Consider the following 18,286-nt stretch of genomic DNA (forward strand, 5'->3'; position numbering starts at 1 on the left):
CTCACTGGCCATACAAAACCAGGCAGTAGGCTGGTTTTGGCCTGTAGGCCTTACGTACTTTACTGATCTTTGATCCAAGAGATTTAAATAGAAGATGGTGAGTCCAGAATTAATGGCTTAGGAACATTACAAAATTATCAGCTAAATTATGCCCAAAAGCTAGATTTAGTAAAGTTCATAATATTCCTCTTGTAGAAGTTATAAAATTTTATTACTTCTTGAGACAAAAACCAAAATTGACACGAACTATGAAATTCAGCAACTATGTGGCTATTCAAAAGGGAATCTTTATAATTCCTATTTTTTTAAGGAGGTGAAAATCAAAAAGAAACCAATTATCCGTTATATTGTCAGCTTTAAAAAGAAGCCACAGTAAGTCATATCAAATGCATTTACTTTGTCTTTCAGAATAAATGCATTCCTGAAAAGGAGATAAAAATCAATTCTTAACATCTAGTTGAGGTATTCAAAAGAATAAACTGACAGTGTTTGAAATGCAGAAGGCTCGATTAAGAGACTAATAGCTACAGTTAAAGAAGTTACTGAGTTACTAAATTCATTTGCCCAAATTAAAAAACAAAAATCCCCCAAATAAATATCTTTAAAACAAAATTACCAGGCATCAACATATGTAAGAAAACATTTCTGAAGCCTTTATTTACAAAAGCTTTAAAAACAAATACCCTCTGTTTTGCAAATAACATTTTGTTTAAAAAGGACCACCCAGTTAACAGCATTGTAATAATCATGAATAAAGAATGTACAAAGGAAACAAACCAATGTGGCTACATTTTATGATTTGCTAGTATTACTGATTGAAATGTAGATAACACACATCATAACTTGTAGTCTATCATTTCAGGGAAGAGTTAATGATTACCAAAATGTCTTCCTACACATGCTCTGGTCTGGTCACATATTCTGCATGGCTAAATATTTCACAGTCTCTTTTGTCAATATATATAAAATAGATTGCAAAGATATACACAAAAAAATAAACAAGCATTACACTCCTCAGGTAATTGTAATTAGCTATATATATATATAGCCATATGTACATATATATACATATGGCTATATATATTTGTATTTTGTTTTGCACCAAATCTCTCCATTATTTATCTTTGTAACAACTATGAAAGCACAATTTTTTGTCTTCTAATTTAATTTGGTACAAAATATACCTAAAGACTTGCTATCTTTGGACTTTAATGAAATTGATCTGTGGAATCAACAAAAAAGCAAGAGCATCGTAAGTATGGCTATAAAATGTTTAAAAAATTAAAAATAAGGGTAAACAGTGACAGAATAAAAAGCATATCAAAGAGAAGTGTGCTATCATAAAATAACTGCAGCTTCAATATCTTGGATGCCAGTTTCCTGGCAGACATTAAACATCCAATCACAAGGGATTTCTCCTGAAGGGTGTAAAGCTGGTTTGAAAAATTCTTGTCACAGAGCAGCCTATACATGCCAATGAGAAACTGACAGACACTAGATGTGCTTGGAAGATTAAACACTACGTACAGAAACAGCAGTTACTAAGCTCCTCAGTAGTTTTTTGTCTTTTTTTTTTTTTTTTTTTTTGTAGTCTTGCTGAATCAACCGTTTGCACAATGCATGTGTTATGTCTGTGGGTCAAAAACAAGTAAATACTGTATAAGGTTGGCAGATGGTCATTTTTCCAGCTAAGAGCAAGAAAAGCCAAAATTTCTGATAAAACAGAGGATTTGAGTCAGAATCACTCTCTAAAGTGCAAAATTGATGGTCCACAATCTCAAAAAGCTAAAACTCCTGCAGAATGGAAGGGAGACATGAAACAGGGAAATAAATTACAGTCAGTGCTAGTTAATTTAGGAAGGGGGAAAAACAAACCAAGCCCAAGCAGATAAAGTTTATCAAAATATTCAATACGATGCAGCTTTCCCCACTCTCTGTCACACATGCCTGCTAACAAGTATATTAAGTTAAGGCCAAATTTAACCTGAATGCTTTTCTATTTATTAAGATCTGAGATAGGAATGGTCATACTAGTACTGAAAGGCAGAAAATAAAATGGGCTATGAAAGAAAAAAAATAGTATCTATTGTTCAAGGGATTCAACCAGAGATAAAACCTATATACAAGCTTGTGTGTAGCTCAAATAAAAATAAAAGGACTATTTCATGTCATGACTGCTTGTTGGCTTCCTCTTCATATGCATTCCCTGTGCCATTCTGTACATAGGATGAACCAGAACCAAGGCCATACAAATGACCACAATATTTGGCATCATCAATATGATCTTCAAAGAACATCTAAAAAGGAATTTTGGGGAAAAAAAAAAAAGATAATTTTAACCAAAAGGTACCACTGGTAACTTATATTTCAGCAATGTAAGTACTGACTGTTCATTAACTAAAATGACAGCTCTTTCCTATGATGCTCCTTTGAGGCCACACATTTTAAATTCACTGAGTAAGACTAATGTCCTCAAGAAGTACAGAGAGCTCAAGAGAAACCAAAGAAAAAGATTACAAAAAAAATGTATAAACATGTCTTTCCTATGAACATTTTAGATCAATTTTATGAGAGTCTGTAATGATGGGAAAATGGCAGGCATTTTTATTTCATTAATGTAACAATACTCAATGGTGAAAATGAATGAATATCGCCAATGATGGGAGAAAAAAGTTTAGGCTTGTAAGTAGCCTTGAGTCTACATGCAAGGCCGAGTTGGCTGAAAACAATCAAACCCTAAACACATTCTGGACAATAAATCTGAACATTCACACTAGGTTACTATTCTTGAAGAAGCCCAGAAAAATAAAGATAACAAATTAGCAGCAGAGAATCCACCATTAATTGAACCATTAAGGTATTTTTAAAATGCAAAGCTGAAAATCCAAAGATTGCTTTAATTCTCTAATGTAGCACTGGAAGAAGTACAAAACGAAGTATTTACTTGTCACGAATAGACAGTCCAAATCACTTCTGAATCAATACTTGGCAAAACAAAACAACTATTATGCTTTCTATTATTAATACAATTGCTACAAAAGTTTTAAATTTCCAGATAGTTCTCAGTCAATTCTTGAGCGTCTAAGAGGAATACTCTAAAGAATTCTACAGTTATATTTTGCAAAAAGAAATTCTTTGCATTTAATTTACAGTGAGGTATACCTATATCTATCACTCCATTACGTAAGCTAGGAGGAAACTTGGGTTCATTCAATTCCACTCTTCCATGACTAGCTTATATTCAGTACTGCCTTTTGCCACGTGAAGGGCTCTGCTCAGTGTGATTTTTGATTCAAAAACTACTTCAGATTTACTTAACCACTTGAGAATTCAGAACCTCTCTGTAAGAATCTACTAAAAAGCACTATATAAGCACTACTCTACAAATCCTCAAAGTGCTGAAAAATGGCATGAGCAAATGGTATTTTACCAGCAGTTTAATGTCTAAGAGAGGACAATGCCAGGGAAACCTAACATGTAGATTACTTGACTTGGCAGCAGCAGCACCGATGTGGTCTACAGAAAGAATTCTAGAGTTCTGCTAGTAATGTGCGGGTGACATTTTTGATAGAAGTTACTAGCCTCTGGCTTCAGTTCTAATCTAAGAAATAGTATGGTTGGACCTATATGATTCCTAAGGTAGTTTAAAGTGTTTCATTTTTCAGTCTATGAAGAAATCATTTTTTCACTGCCCTCTGAACTACATTTCAAGAGGACTTATCTTTGAACACTTTCCACCATATTCAAGTGCGGTGGACACAGCCTACATGCACCTCTAACCGGATCTTCATTTAATGAGCACTTATCGCCCAAAAACTTTTGCCGTAAGATTTTTAATGTTCTCAACCTAACAACCAACTGAGAAAAAGGCACTGATGTCTTCATACTTCTCTCATTTTGAAAAAGGCCATTCCTGTGAGCAATGAATCAGATCCCGCTTGATGTTGTGGTCCTATCCGTTCCAGCTCTAACTGTTCAGCAACTTCCTGTAAACCACCCTAGGAGAAAGAAAATCCATCTGTCAACACAGAATCAGTACAATCCCCGAATTCAAAAATTATGTAACTCAGACGCTGACCAAAATATAAATGGACTTTAGCACAGAAAGGTGGTGGACCATATGAAGATCAGAAAAAAAAGAGAAGGTGAATTACAAACTAAAGTACTTGCTGAATAAAGGGAGAAGTATATAATTTAGTAGAAAATGAGATCCTAATTGGGAAAATTTATCTTCATCATATGCTTTAAGGCATGTGACAGGCAAATAACTTTCCTAAAGATTTAAGGGAAGCAGATCCTATACAAGAGAACAGATCTACAAGGGAACATTTACCAAGTACATTCATAGTCAATCCATCCATCAACATAAAACTGCCCATTGGCAATTCTCAAATTTTCTTAAGCTTCTCATCAATCATCTCTAAGTAGTTTCATCTAAATTTGTTACCAAATAAAGCTATTACGATTAACCAAATCCTTAAAAATTCATTAAGTGCTTAATTACGGTTTTGTTAAGAAGAGTAAGTTACAACTCCTGAGATCTGCTTATGTTAATATTGCCAGGCTTCACAAAGAAATGACAATGAAAGAAAAGAAGAGAGAATGAATAAAAGAGAAGTTAACAGGGCAGGGAGGGAAGCACAATAATGGAGGGAGAACTGGAGGCAAGTTAGGAAAAAAAGAACAGGACGACAACAAAACAGACCCAAATTCCTCTCTAAATTGTTAAGGCAAACTAGCCCTCTGATTCACAGCTTGAAACAGTGCTTTGCACAAACAGTGCTTACTTCTGTGCTAAAAATAACATGAGGATTAGGTATCATTAGCAGCTGCTTAGGAGAGCAACAGAATAAGGGCAGTCAGCATGAGTGACCATAGGTCAAAAAGCACCTTTGCCTTCAACCTAAATTTGACAAAGCAGCTCACTCAGGGCATATACAGAATATCTGGTGTACTTAGAAATTTCCCAATATCATTCACATAGGGAGCAGTAATTTGATTCTGTTCCTAAAAAAATGTCATTGTAGAGACATGTCAGATTCTACAAAGCACTTCTAAAGCCAGATTAAAACATTTAGACCATGGATTCTCAGCATGTAATACTTTCAGGAGGTGAACTCAATTTCTACAGCAATAAGGCTATCCTACTACAACTGCAAGTTCACTTGACTCACAGCTAAGAAGTCTCTTCAAATTATATACAATCCTGCTGCTTTTAGGTGCTACAAACACAAAGTAATCTTTCTTAAAAATTTCCCCAGTTATATACCATATTTTGTTGTAAGGCAAGCAAACTTCGGCCAAAAAACTACTTCGCTTCTGATTTTAAGTTCATTTGTCAAAAGCAGTTTCCTTATTCAACTCCTACAATATTCTTTCTGCTTAAAAGTAAAGCTCTTAGAGTTTTTACCATCTCCTAAAAGTAGAACTTTATTTGTACTTCTAAAAACCTGATAAAAAAACATGATCAACCTTGACGAAGGTTCTATGAAGCAACCACTTTACCTAAATGTGCTTTTTAGTTGTAGCTTCTATACAAACACATATGAAAAAAAAATAAAGCCCTTCTATTCCTTGGGAGTCTGCCACCATGGGTGGATTAGTTTTCAAACTGAAGGAGCACTCTACTTATTAAAGAAACGTTCCTTTTGAAAGAATTTTCAGAAATAATAAACTATTACATATGCATTTAGCAGTATCAGAATGTAAGCTACTGTCCCAGACAGGACTACACATTACCATAGCACTAACTGCTTGACATCTTTTAGAACAGGAAAAAAAAACAAAACACAAAAAAAACCTTTCCATGTATAATCCTAGGAACGTGATCCTATGACTAGAACGAACAAAATTTTTATCCAAGCTGAAGAGGAAACTGTTTGCTACCTGACTACCATCTGTACATTGCTGGCCACCTCAGATTTTATCTTGCATGGATAGACAGTGCATATGTTGGGCAGTGTAAACTTGCACTTCTGTGCATGAGAGCCTCACTAGTCCTCACATTTTTGTTCAGGTTTATGATTTTCAATCCAGCAGTCATGAGAAACCTGATTCTTGGTTTGAATTTTGCTGAGATTAAAAAAAAAAAAAAAAAAATGAATTTTGCTGAGAATTTATATTGCCAATGTATGCTGAAGTTCTGAAAAAGACTTCCTACAAATTATTTATGCAACAAAATAACCAGATAACGTAACTACATTTAATATAAAATTTAAAATATGGCTTAAAACAACATCCCAGGCTAGGATCTTACTTATCACTCAGTCTAAATAGTGTGGATTACCAACTGCCACTTGAAGCCTTACTTTGAGATTTTTGCAGCTCTTCATGAGGTACTTCACATCATAAATGACAGGAAAAAATAATCGAAGGATCTCAAAGAAGTCAAGTTCTTCTTCAGGCAAGTTAGAGTTGGTCAGGATTTTGATTAAATAGCCAAAGTCATAACCACTACAAAAGAATTAAATATAGAATAGAGACACATAAATACCAGAGGTGAAAAAATATTTTTTTTCTGATACAAATTATAAGTAAGTCATAACTGTAGGTCAAAAAAGGAATCAACCAAAAAAAGAAAAAAAAAAAAGCACATGAGAGAAAAGACACGTTTATGATAATGGGAAAATGCCATCACCTTACCAAGAGTGATAAGAACTTGTCACTATCATTCAGATATCAATATACTAGCATCCCAAACCTGCAGTCACAGATTACTATTTTGCTGAACTCTGAAGGAAGAACTCTTTAAGAGGAATATCAAACCACTCTATAGATATCTCAAAAAATTTTAAATAACTATGGAAATGGAAAAATAAATATGAATGGAAACTTGGCTGAAAATGTCAAAAGGTAGCAGAATTGGCAAAAATAATACAATTCTTCCCATACTTTACATAAAGAGGTCATGTGCTTAAAAATCTAGAGTGGGGCACCTGGGTGGCTCAATCAGTTAAGGGTGTTAACTCTTGATCGCTGCTTAAGTCTCCCATCTCAGGGTTGTGAGTTCAAGCCCCACATTAAAATACTTAAAAATTAAAAACAAAAACAAAAAGAACCCAAAGAGTAATTCCCTAATGGAAGTATTTTCTTTTCCTTACATGATCTTATCAGTCATTCTCTTCCCTCAAAATTCTGTTCCTATCTCCTATGGCTCCTCAAGATATACCAATGAAAATGCTGCACATGGAAGAAATAAGAGTAGTAAACAATGAGAACTAAAATCCAGAGAATAAAATACCAACTCCCACACTTTCAGATCAAGATCTCCTCTCTCTAGTGTTTTTTTCCCCATAGCTTTATATGTCCCTCCATTCCTGTGCCATAATTAACTTTTTTTCTCTGTCTACCTTTATTTACTTCAAGGGCCTCTTACAAGGCACCTTCCTCAAAGAGCCTAACTCCCAGTAATTTCTTATACAAGGTGTTTTCTCCTACTATGCTTTAAAATGCAGGTATTGTTTTCTACACTAGTCTAAGTAGGAATCACACTTTAAAAAATATCTCAAAATCTTTTATTACACATAGCTGGAACTCAGTACATATTTGATGAGAGACGATATTAATCGGTCTTTTGAGGGGATACAAATAAAATTTCTATTTAATATTCAGAATTACTTCTAATATTAAAAAGAAAAAAGAAGCTTTACTACTGAAGACTGGTAAAGCACACTACGGTATACGCGATAAATGGCAGAACCTTTAAATTTCTGGTAATTGGCAAGGAAGTAATTACTATCTAACTATATATAAATTAATACTTTTGCTTACTACTAGTAAAAGACTATGAGAATTTCCGGTTTATGAATTTCTTAAACTAGTCTTTATCTCCTAGAAATAGGTTAGAATATGAAGAAAATATTTAAAATGGCATTTAGAATAAAACATACCTTGACAAATAGTGGAGTCTAATTTTTAGACTCTACATTCTAAAAAGACATGAGCCCTTTGTTCCTCTTAATATCTCCAATGCCTAACACACAGTATTTGCTCAGAGTATTTTTTTTGAATGAAGTAAGTCCTATACAACAAAAGGACAAGGATGATGCTAATTATGACCAGGAAGTAAAACAAAACAAAACAAAACAAAAAACTGAAAAAACATTCCTCAAATTAACAGAGACTTCAGTCTTGTCTCCTGAAGTAAAGCTCAAATGCAGAACAAAGAGAAAAGATGACAGGTGAGAATTACTATGTTCGGTACCAACTTAAAAATTACTGCTTAGTATTACACCAGAGTTTGCAATATGAACAGTCCTTCACTATAATCATTCCAGAGGCTAGAGCTGAAAATGCAGGAGACTCCTTTTTTTTTTTTAAATGTGTGGAATGGACCCAATGTAAGAACATTAAGAGAAGGCCAAATAAATTAATTACCGAGGCCACTTTTAGTCCCTGGGCTTCCAGTTTAATTTAGTTTACCTAAATAGGAAAACTCTGTCTTATTTGGAAGTCTCTTCTTAAAAAATGGAACTAATTCCCCTTCTGGAAATTCTCTTCAACAATCCAGTCTTATTTTATAATAAGAATTAAAAATGACTATTTGTTGAGAATTAACTGTGTGTAAAGTCTTTTACTAAAATGCTCTAAATATATCATTGGTCATTAAAACAAGATATTTACCTAAGTAATGCCAGCTGATCACTCTATTTAAAAAAAAAAAATAATAAAATCCACAACCTCTACCCTCCCCTAACACTCTCTTTCTGGTTTTTTACTGCATTGCACTTACTAACCAATAAACCACAATATAAATGTCATCATTTAAAAAAAAAAATTGCCTACTCTGACCAGAATATAAACTTCATGAAGATGAGGATTTTTGTCTGTTTGGCTCACAGCTTAATTCCTAGAATCTTATACTGCAGTACTTGGCATTGGTAGATATTAAATAAATATTTTCTTAATGAATGAATGGTTTAATTCTAAGGCTCAGAAATGTTAAATGACTCTTGGTAACATTGATTCCAAATGGCATTGCTGGATTTAAACCAAGATCTACTTTATCAGCTTAACTTTTTCCACTATGTAATACAGTCTCTCTCATAGGCTAAAAATGAATCTCATACCTTTAAATTAACCCTTAAGCAGACCAACATTAGCTTCTTAAGAGAGGAGACTGTTTTGCGGCAGCCAGTTCCCTCTCGAACAGTGACCCACACCAAGTATAAAGCAGCTAGGAAACAGAAACACAAATGCTATTTTCAATGCAATTTTTTTTTCTTTTTTACCTATGAAAGGATAACCATTTGACCCCTTCGCAAAGGACCACTCCTGATGTCATAAGAAGTTCTGCAAAGTACTGGGTCTCAATTCCTTCCTCCTCATGTTTTTTAAACTGGATGCCAGATGTTGTTAGTAGCTCTATAGAGTCCTGAGCATACATGTCCTCCCTGGCAGGAGAAAAAGAAAGACAACCTTCAAAAGCGCCATACTTCAAACTGTTTTTCTCCCACTTACATCTACAACTACAGTGCCAGAAACAACGAAACAGAGGATTGGCTTGGGTCCAATTATTCCAGTGCTTCACATATATGAAGGAAAATACAATTTAAATATAAAGGTTATTATTTTTGAAAACTGTTCAGTAATTCATCTTTTAAAAACAGTCCAAGGGTAAGATTTTAAGCTTTACTATCGATTCAATTTCATTTGCCTTTCACAAGTTAGATATATTTAACTGAGTTTGAAAAAAGGGTCTTCTACTCACCAGGGGCTACCACCACAAAATAAAAGACATGTTTTTTCCAGGGGCTTTCAGTCTCAGCAGTCTTTTTATAGCTGCCAGATGGAGCTGTAGCCACTGGGGTGACAGCCTATATACATCTCCCATCTCCCAGCAGCTCCAGGAAGAAGCTGGAGAAAACATCTGATGTGGCTAAGTGAAACTACATTCCATCCTAAAGAAAAAGGGAGATTCCTCCTCTCACTAATGATGAGCCTTTCAAATGGCTCCAATAACCAGTAACATGCTTAAAATGAAAGCCTTTGCTATAACAGCAATAATTTCTTCTAACAATCTTAATCCTAGAAAATCACCTTCCAAAAGTCAAACCAGGAAATCTAAATATAAACCAGTCCTTCAAGATTTTACTTAAGGCAAAAAAGCAAGCCCTAATTTCTAAGCACACACAGGAATCCAAAATGTTAAATTAAAAAAGGATCAAAACAAAGGTATAGGTTTCTGAGAATACATGAGAAGTATTTTGTGCACTGCCCATTGTATTTTCATTTACTTTTTAAATTGCAAGAATATTAATTTCCACCACTTGGCAATAGAAAACTCTATTAAAAGCCACAATATAACTAAACCAAAAGAAACATTTTAAGTAAAAAAGTATTCTTAAGGTCTATTCTCTGGACATCAGTCTGCTTCTAGATGTCTTTGAAAAATAACAAAACGTAATGCTCTATGACACCAGATGGTAAATACATTTATTGTGGTGAACACTACACAATGTATGGAACCTTATGCACCTGAAACTAATATAACATTGTATATAAACTGTACCTTAATGTAAAAATTAAAAAAAAAAACAAAACAACTAGCCTCTGAAACATTTGAGAAAATAGAGGGGAACTACAATCATCACTTTAGACCAAAACTCCCCACAGAAAAACCCTTTAGGAAAGATATCTGAATAAATCTAAGTTTTTTTCATTAAACAACAGATATTATTAGCCTTATTACACTAAAAATATGTATCTTAAACAGCAAGTTTCACTCACCAGGCTCTGATACCCACACTGGGAGGCATACTTTAGCAAATTATAACCAACCCAAAGCATAACAGATTCTTTCTCTAGGCTCACATTATTCTGGGCCATATGCTCACTTAATCTTTATTACAGTACACTCTCAATCAGAATGTAAGCTTTAAGAGGGCAATGATTTTTGTCTATTTTGTTTAATGTCTATCACCATGCCAAAAAACATGTGAGGTAGAACAGTAACAGGAATCATCCAGAGAGCTTATCAAAAATATGGAATCCCAGGTCCTATGCCTAGACCTACTGAATCACAATATCCAGAAGAAAGACCTGGATAAGTACTTCAGGCATTCGATGATCAACAAGTTTGGTTAAAAAAAGGGGAGGATAAATTACTTCTTTCTCTTTTTTCTGCATAGTTTACATAACTCAATGCAGCGTAAGCTAATATACTGTCATTTAAATTTCTTTGGAGGAAATATTTTAAAATTTGGAACCAATTCCATGCGTTATAATGCCCAACTCATTAGAAGAGAAAGCCGAAAGCTCTATACAGGTAGGCTAATAAATCTCTAAATAGGATGAAGAAAATTTCCTGCTGGTAAGGAAAACTCCAAAATTGTTACAATTCAATTCCGAATCAAGACTGTCCATTTCCCAATCCATTTCAAGTTTTCAAATCATTCCCCACCCTCAAAAATCTTAGTAAATGGAAAAAAAAATCTCAGTAAATGCAGGAATATATTAGAGGATGCAAATCTCAAAAAAGTAGTGAAAACACTGTTGTGTCCAAAATGTAAGGATTGCTGCAGGTGTAGGGATTGACTTACTGATTAGAACAATCTGTTCAGAACAGCAGTGACTGCTCTTAATACTAATCAACTACTGAAGTTTAAGGTGGCAAAATATTCAGGTATAATAACCCAACAGGAGTGAAAGCCATGTACAAATCTCTAAAAAAGGTTTTCCCAAAAAGCAGATATATACAAGGCTGCTCATTTCAAATAATATCCTAAAAACAGAAACCAACCTAACTTTACTACCATACTTTAATAGTATGTTAAATTACCAACCAAACTTTAATAGTATGTTAAATTCAAGAAATATGTTTTCACTTTTTTTTCAAGTAGGCTCCACATCCAACGTGGGGCTTAAACTCACAACCCCAAGATCGAGTCGCATGCTCTATCAACTGAGCCAACCAGGCGTCCCAACTTTTCGACCTACCTATAAGTATAAGCTCAGCCTACTATACAAATTCACATTTTTAAACACAAGTTAAACATTTTATAGTTTGTACATTTTACATTTACATTTTAAAACACACACGCTATATATTTGTTTTTGCTAAAAATCATGAGAAAAGGCAAACCAGAATACAGACTGTCACAAATGTATGAATGGTCAACTAGCTTAATATTTAATGAACTCAAACCAAGAATACATAAGGTGCTCAAAAAATCTGCAAAGGCTATATGAAAGACAACACAAATAGCCTGCAACTCCATACCTGACACTTAGGTGCCCTTTAGCCTTCAAATGCCTGTCCGTGACCCAAAAAACAAAATCAAAACCACCCACTGTTTGATTCTGTCCTTTCTACTTATGATTCTCCATTTCTTTCCTCTGCCATTTTGCTTAAATGATTATCAGCTTCCTTTCAGTTACCACTGAACCCACAATGTCCTATAACCTTTATTACACTATCAAAATGATTCCCTCAAACACTAAGAATTATTACAATCATCAAACTGATGTTTTAGAAATTTGTTCTCATCTCCTTTGATAGTTTTAATTTGCACAGCTCCTCAATAGTCTACTCCAATTTTCATTTTACATTATCAATTCCAAATTCAGTTTGGAGAGAACTCCTATACATTCATCGTTATCTAACAATTCTAATTTTTGGACTTTGGCAATAGAAAGCAGACAGAAAAGTTACAGGAACATTAAGTTATAAACCATGACCAACTTTTCTCAACATTTATCCCTGGTGCCTAACACAGTTGCTGACACATTCCGGGCACTCAAGAAAAAAGTCAATTTTCATCTTTCTTCAAAATACCTAGATTCTATTCATCGTACTGTCTCTACATTAGGTAGTCCCAGTTTTATCTTCCAATTAATCATTTCTACTTAAATAGTGCATTCTACTATATCCTTCTCCTTAAACAACTTCTTGGACATTAACATTAGTATAAATAGTAGCAAAGCTTGGTAACAAGTAGCCCTCTCTGTATAAGAAAAAATGTCTTTCAAAGATTATAATAATAAGGCAGTTGTTACTATAACAAAGATGTTTCTAGCAAAGGAAAATGTCAATTTTACCAGAATGGAGACATGGATGGGTCCCCTTTTACTCATGTATTTATATCACAACAGTATCTTAGTTTAAAAACATTGTTCTAATGATCAACTTGGGAAAAAAATAACATGGAACAAATGAAATGGTGAAGAACTAATTTTAAAAATGGTTCTCTTTTGAGAAAAGGATAAAAGACATTTTTCAGTATTTCAGTACTGTAGTACTTATAGAAGGTTATTACCAGTTTACATAGAGAGTACAGAATCTTTACAAGATTCTAGTATACATTATGAAATCCAACAAAGTAAAACAGAGAATGAGGCTAAATACAATGTAATTATAAGCCACAGTACTATAACACTATTCTCTAAAACCATCTGCCCTGGCTTTTTAGATCTTATATGCTAAATATCACATTATTGAGGTTCTTACATTGGCACTACTGCTAACTGTCCCACAGCTTCTTTTACTATTTTTTTAAACCAGATATAAGATATTACACAAGTACAAGCTGTCAAATAAAAGGACACTGCAATATTGTAACTTAGAATATATTAAGTATTTCCCCACCTTAGAGTCAGTTTGTAAACAATCTGCCCTCACTTAAAAACACTCTAAACTTCCCTAAACTATCAACCATGAGCTTAACTTAGAATTCAGATTCTGAACTGTATCTGAAAGAAATAAAGTTCAAGGATACCATTACCTCTCCTATATATGTAAGTTACAAGAGGTTTTGTGGGCTGATTGGAAACGTAACTATTATGTAACATTGACTTGAAAGGAAAATCCACCCAAGTTTCCAAGAAATGCCTTACTGCCTCTGACATGTAATCTACTCATAAACTGGAGTCAGATATATTAATCTCTTCACAAGGATAATTACTACAACAAAGATATATATATTTCAAACTGCAAACAAAGTTTGAAAGTAAAACTAACGTAAGGTTATTTTTTCTATCAAGAAGTGATTTCAATACCCAAAGTTTTTCAGGTTTCAAAAAAAGTGGCAGTCATACTTTTCAAACAACATCTTCAAAATTCAAAGTATTTGAATATAAAGTCTTCTTTATCCTAGTTCTTTCATCCCGTAAGAAGAAATCTAAACTTCTGAAATTAGGTTTTAAGTATCTCTAGGATAACTGTGCCAAATTCAGTTAGCATTTTTCACCGTGAGGGAAATCAATTCTTAAAATTAAGCTAAAAAAGTTTGGGTTATATTTATTTCCCACTTACGTCAAATTAAATTTAAAATTAAACTGCCAAGTTGAAGTTCCTGGAGGATATTCTCCTTGCTCATTCATAAATGTCAGTCCTAGCTGAATTATCTTTAACAAGTCTACATTACATCGCAATAGTTGGTACTGATAGTCAGCATTGCTCCTGAATTCTCCAATAGGTCTTGCAACCACACCTGGAAACTCGGTGTCCTGTAAAATAGTTTTAAGATTCATTATTTACTAAATGATTAAAACCACAATTCACAAATTCTTAGAATAAATATGTAATTTTCAGTTCAAGTCAAATAATCCTATTATAGATAATGCTCTACACATTCATGTTCAAATACAAATTACCTTTTAACTATGAAGAACTTCACTTTTTAGAAGCATAAAACTGTAATAAACTTAATGACTTTCTTATCTTAAACTTAATGACTTTAAGTATCAGTAATAAATGATAAGTGCACCAAATATTCTCTTCCCAAGGGAGGGGAAAATATAAATTCATGTTCCTCAAGGGGTATGTGAAACTATGCTCACAGTATGCTAGTGTTAAAACCAAGGAACTGGTTAAAAAGAATGGAAAATGCATCATGCTTTGCAATCATTTCTCTGAGACAAAGTCTGTCTAAACATCAAAACCCTCTTCATTTCTTGGGGTAAAATAGTTCTCTCTCTATAATCTATACATCATCAAAAATTGCATGATACCCACTTATTCCTGTAAAACAGTATCACATCTCTAATGTCACTCCTTATCATCTAAGAAATGATCACTATAAATTTTTGTAGGAAAAAATACTTCAATTCTAATTACGGGTTAAGTATACCTTTACTAAATAGGGTATCTAGGTACACTCAAATATTCATATATTCACCATTCAACCTGCCTCTCCCCACAGAAGCACATTTATGTATTTGCATTAAAAATATTGAGGAAATGATACTATGATATATCACTTTAATTTTAAAACAAACTGGGAAGCTAAGAACAAAATCTGAATATCAAGTCACTATGAAACGGTAAAGAAATTAAAACTCTAAATTCAGTCCAACTCAACAACCAACCACATCACTGGATGTTTGTGTTATGGTAGGTGTGCTGTGGGAGAGAAAAGGTAGACTAGGACACTAACCCCTTGCCTTGCAGAGCTTACATCTAGAAAACAGTACGGTAATTACCACAAATGTACAAGGTACAGTAGGTAAAGCAGCAAAATAATTAACTGAATAGACGGTAGAGGTAGATTGAATACTATATGCAAAAGCAGAGATGCTTAACAGCAGTGTGTTCATCAACTCCAATGATTAAAACAACACAAAAATTGCAGACCAACAAAGTTTTACTGGGAGATCTGAGTTTCTGAAAAGACATGCAGAAGCTCCCTAGCTTTTGGGCGCTCATCTGGTATTATCAGTTACACCTTAAGTGTTGCTGGGAGCTGACCTGGCACTCACAGCTAAGTTCTAACATTCATCTGTTGTTGAGTATAAACAGTTTCATACTTCATCACCAGACAAGACCACTCTGTCATCATGACTGAACATAGACAAAAACATAAACATTATTCTAACCACAAAAATGATCAAACATCCTTCTAGCTTGGCTGATGTAAGTGAATGCTGCTTCTTTATAGCTTTATTCTCACTCTATTCTTCTCTCATTCTAGTTAAGACTTATTAAGATACCCTGTCACAGAATTACCCCAGCTTCCCAACAGCATCCAATTCTGCACAAGGCCCTGCTTCCTTAATCCCTCCCTAAAACCACCTGACAGAAGCCCAAATCCTAAAAGTCTTTTCTAACACTCTTACTGAAATATCCCATGATTACAGTGGCATGCATTTTCCCTCACTGTAATGAGTAATAAACCCAATTTGTCACATTGCAGGAGCGTTCTTGATGGTCTCTGGTTGGAGGACATTGATAAAATTTTTTTATAATTAGATTAATCCCTAAAATATTAACTAGATGGGTTGAATTCAGGGCTTTTAAAATCCCTCTTCCTCTTTTATAAGAAGCATCTTAAGGATGTGAGCATAGGCATACCATAGCAACGTAATTATATTTTCTGATAACTTGGCGAATTTTCTTCATCTCTTCATCCAGGTTGCAAGCCCAAACTTCACAAATTCTTTGGCTATGATCTACAGTTGCTGCTGGCATAGTGAGGGCACAGAAGTCTAGATGCCAAGCATCAAAATGTTATACTTGATTGAAGATTTGTTTGTTTCATAAAATACTTTATCCTTTATTTTTGTACCTGTCAAAATAAAAACCAAATTTATAATAATAAATAATAAAACCAGTAATATCAGAAATCTGAATCACAGGATAATTGGGTTGATACAAACCTAAAAAATTATTTATTCAAAGTCACTAATTTGTAAGATAATCAGTTTGGGAAATGACTTGTCTAAAAGTCACACAGTTAATCAGTAGGAAAAAATGACCTACAACATAGGTTTTCTGGTTCTAATATCAATATTAAGTAACAGTCTTTTTTTATGTGTACATACTAATCACTTTGAAAAACTTTCCATTAATTAAAGATTGCTCTGAATGAAACTCTTTCTCTGAACAAAACTTTATAAAGACATCCATTTCCACATAGAAAATGAAAAAAATAGTGATATAAACAGGATCGGATGTTACTAGGACAAAAGGAGTGTTTGCTTTTACTCATTAACAGAACACTCAAAATCTAACTTGATGACAAAATCTACTTTAGTGGCATTTATTCAAGTCTGATTAGAAGGGACCTTTTTTAGTAAACCACTACCACCAACAGAAGGGGAGGGGGGCAAAAAAAAAAAGCTCTTTCTGAAAAATAAGTAACAGCCACAGAAATTGTTTCACTGTCCAAAACTGGAGGAAGAGAGAAAACAATAGGGTGTATGCATTTCAAACTGTTTTCTCATTTCCTAAAAGCTTGAGCATCTCCCCCCCCCCCCCCAAGTTACCAAATACACATCTCTCGTTTCTGGTCCATAAGCAGAGTATTATGCTACCTAACGATAAGAGTACAGCCCCATCTTGGACAGAAAAATTCCAAAGGCTCCTTCATTTTTCACAGAAGTTTGGGGGAAGAAATTCCTAAAAAGGGTAAAAAAGGGGACTTATGATCCTCCCCCCCAAAAACACTTCAGTCACAGATGTCACCTCAAGTCCTCTAAGAACAGAAGTCCGAGATCTAGAGGGACCTCACCTTTATTACCCTCCCCACTCCGCGAACCCACACCCACACCCACACCCACACTCCGAAGACCCTGTAGCTTAACACGGCCATTCCCCCTCTCTCTCTACGATTCCAGAAGCCCCGACCAGGCACCAGAGGCCTTCTCATCACGGGAGATCGAATCTCCGTACTGCGGGCTCCCGAAGAAACGAGAGGACAAGCACCGAGGCACTCAAGTCATGGATAACTCTCTTCCCTGGCAGGGGGCCGGGGTGAAGGTGCTTGATAACCACTGATGGAGCCAGACCGACTCCCGAGCACTGCTGCGGGAACAACTACGGGGAGCCGGGGAGCGGAGGATCCAGGCCACCGCCCTCCACTCCCAATTTCCGTCCAACAACGTCGAAGCCCCAGGTACAAAGCCTTTGCGTCATCACTCCGCGCCGCCCCCTTGACATACCCTCAGCCCGCTACCCTGCCCCCGCCCCTGCCCCCGCCGCCGCCCCCTCCCCCGCCGCCGCCGCCGCCGCGCTCCTTCCTTCGCCAGCCGCCTTCCAGCTGGCGCCATCGCTCACCCTCTCAGGTTCGTCGTTCCCGCCCCCTTTCGACTTCCCCAACCCGCCCCTCCCCCCCCGGCAGACGCAAGATCTACTTGTGTCGCTGAGCTCGCGCTCCTCCTCCTCCTCCTCGCCATAGAGACAGCAACCAGCGGCGGCGGCGGTGGCGGTGGCGGCGGCAGTAGCGGGTGCCCCATAGACACCTCACGCCCAGCAAGGGGGAAAGGGGAGCCGGGGCTGGCGCCGCACCGCGCTGCGCCGTCGCTTCTCGCACGTCCTGGCGGGGGCGCTCGGTGATGACGCGCCGCGCAG

General features: G+C 35.5%; 2 protein-coding genes across 6 annotated transcripts in view; one reads left to right on the forward strand and one right to left on the reverse strand.

The window, feature by feature from the left end:
• Positions 1 to 630: 630 nt before the first annotated feature.
• Positions 631 to 18,275, reverse strand: CNOT7 (CCR4-NOT transcription complex subunit 7). Of its 5 annotated transcripts, none has more exons than XM_025471478.3 (7): positions 18,070 to 18,275; positions 16,289 to 16,502; positions 14,252 to 14,445; positions 9,231 to 9,392; positions 6,309 to 6,453; positions 3,888 to 3,998; positions 631 to 2,297 (listed from the first exon to the last, which is right to left on the reverse strand). In XM_025471478.3, the coding sequence occupies exons 2-7, from the start codon at positions 16,403 to 16,405 to the stop codon at positions 2,169 to 2,171; spliced, it is 858 nt and encodes a 285-aa protein (XP_025327263.1). In that variant the 5' UTR covers positions 16,406 to 16,502; positions 18,070 to 18,275; the 3' UTR covers positions 631 to 2,168. The 5 variants fall into 5 exon arrangements, with proteins under 5 accessions (XP_025327263.1, XP_025327400.1, XP_025327325.1 ...); XM_025471615.3 differs by lacking the exon at positions 18,070 to 18,275 and adding an exon at positions 17,642 to 17,824; XM_025471540.3 differs by lacking the exon at positions 18,070 to 18,275 and adding an exon at positions 17,609 to 17,824.
• VPS37A (VPS37A subunit of ESCRT-I) overlaps positions 17,968 to 18,286 on the forward strand; it is a 68,892-nt gene continuing 68,573 nt past the window's right edge. Inside the window, exon 1 of the mRNA XM_025471120.3 lies at positions 17,968 to 18,000. The gene's annotated coding sequence lies outside the window, so the exon portion shown is untranslated. The remainder of the gene's footprint in view (positions 18,001 to 18,286) is intronic.

The sequence above is a fragment of the Canis lupus genome, chromosome 16 (genome assembly GCF_003254725.2).
Source record: "Canis lupus dingo isolate Sandy chromosome 16, ASM325472v2, whole genome shotgun sequence".
NCBI classification, from domain to species: Eukaryota; Metazoa; Chordata; class Mammalia; order Carnivora; family Canidae; genus Canis; species Canis lupus.

What these genes read in the sequence shown, in the direction of transcription:
- CNOT7 (XM_025471478.3), bottom strand. Translation starts at nt 16,405, where the DNA reads ATGCCAGCAGCAACTGTAGATCATAGCCAAAGAATTTGTGAAGTTTGG. An exon ending in AATTTTAAATTTAATTTGAC is followed by an intron (nt 9,393 to 14,251) that starts GTAAGTGGGAAA and finishes TTCTCCTGCCAG; the next exon opens with GGAGGACATGTATGCTCAGG. An exon ending in AAATGGTTATCCTTTCATAG is followed by an intron (nt 6,454 to 9,230) that starts GTAAAAAAGAAA and finishes ATTCTTTTGTAG; the next exon opens with TGGTTATGACTTTGGCTATT.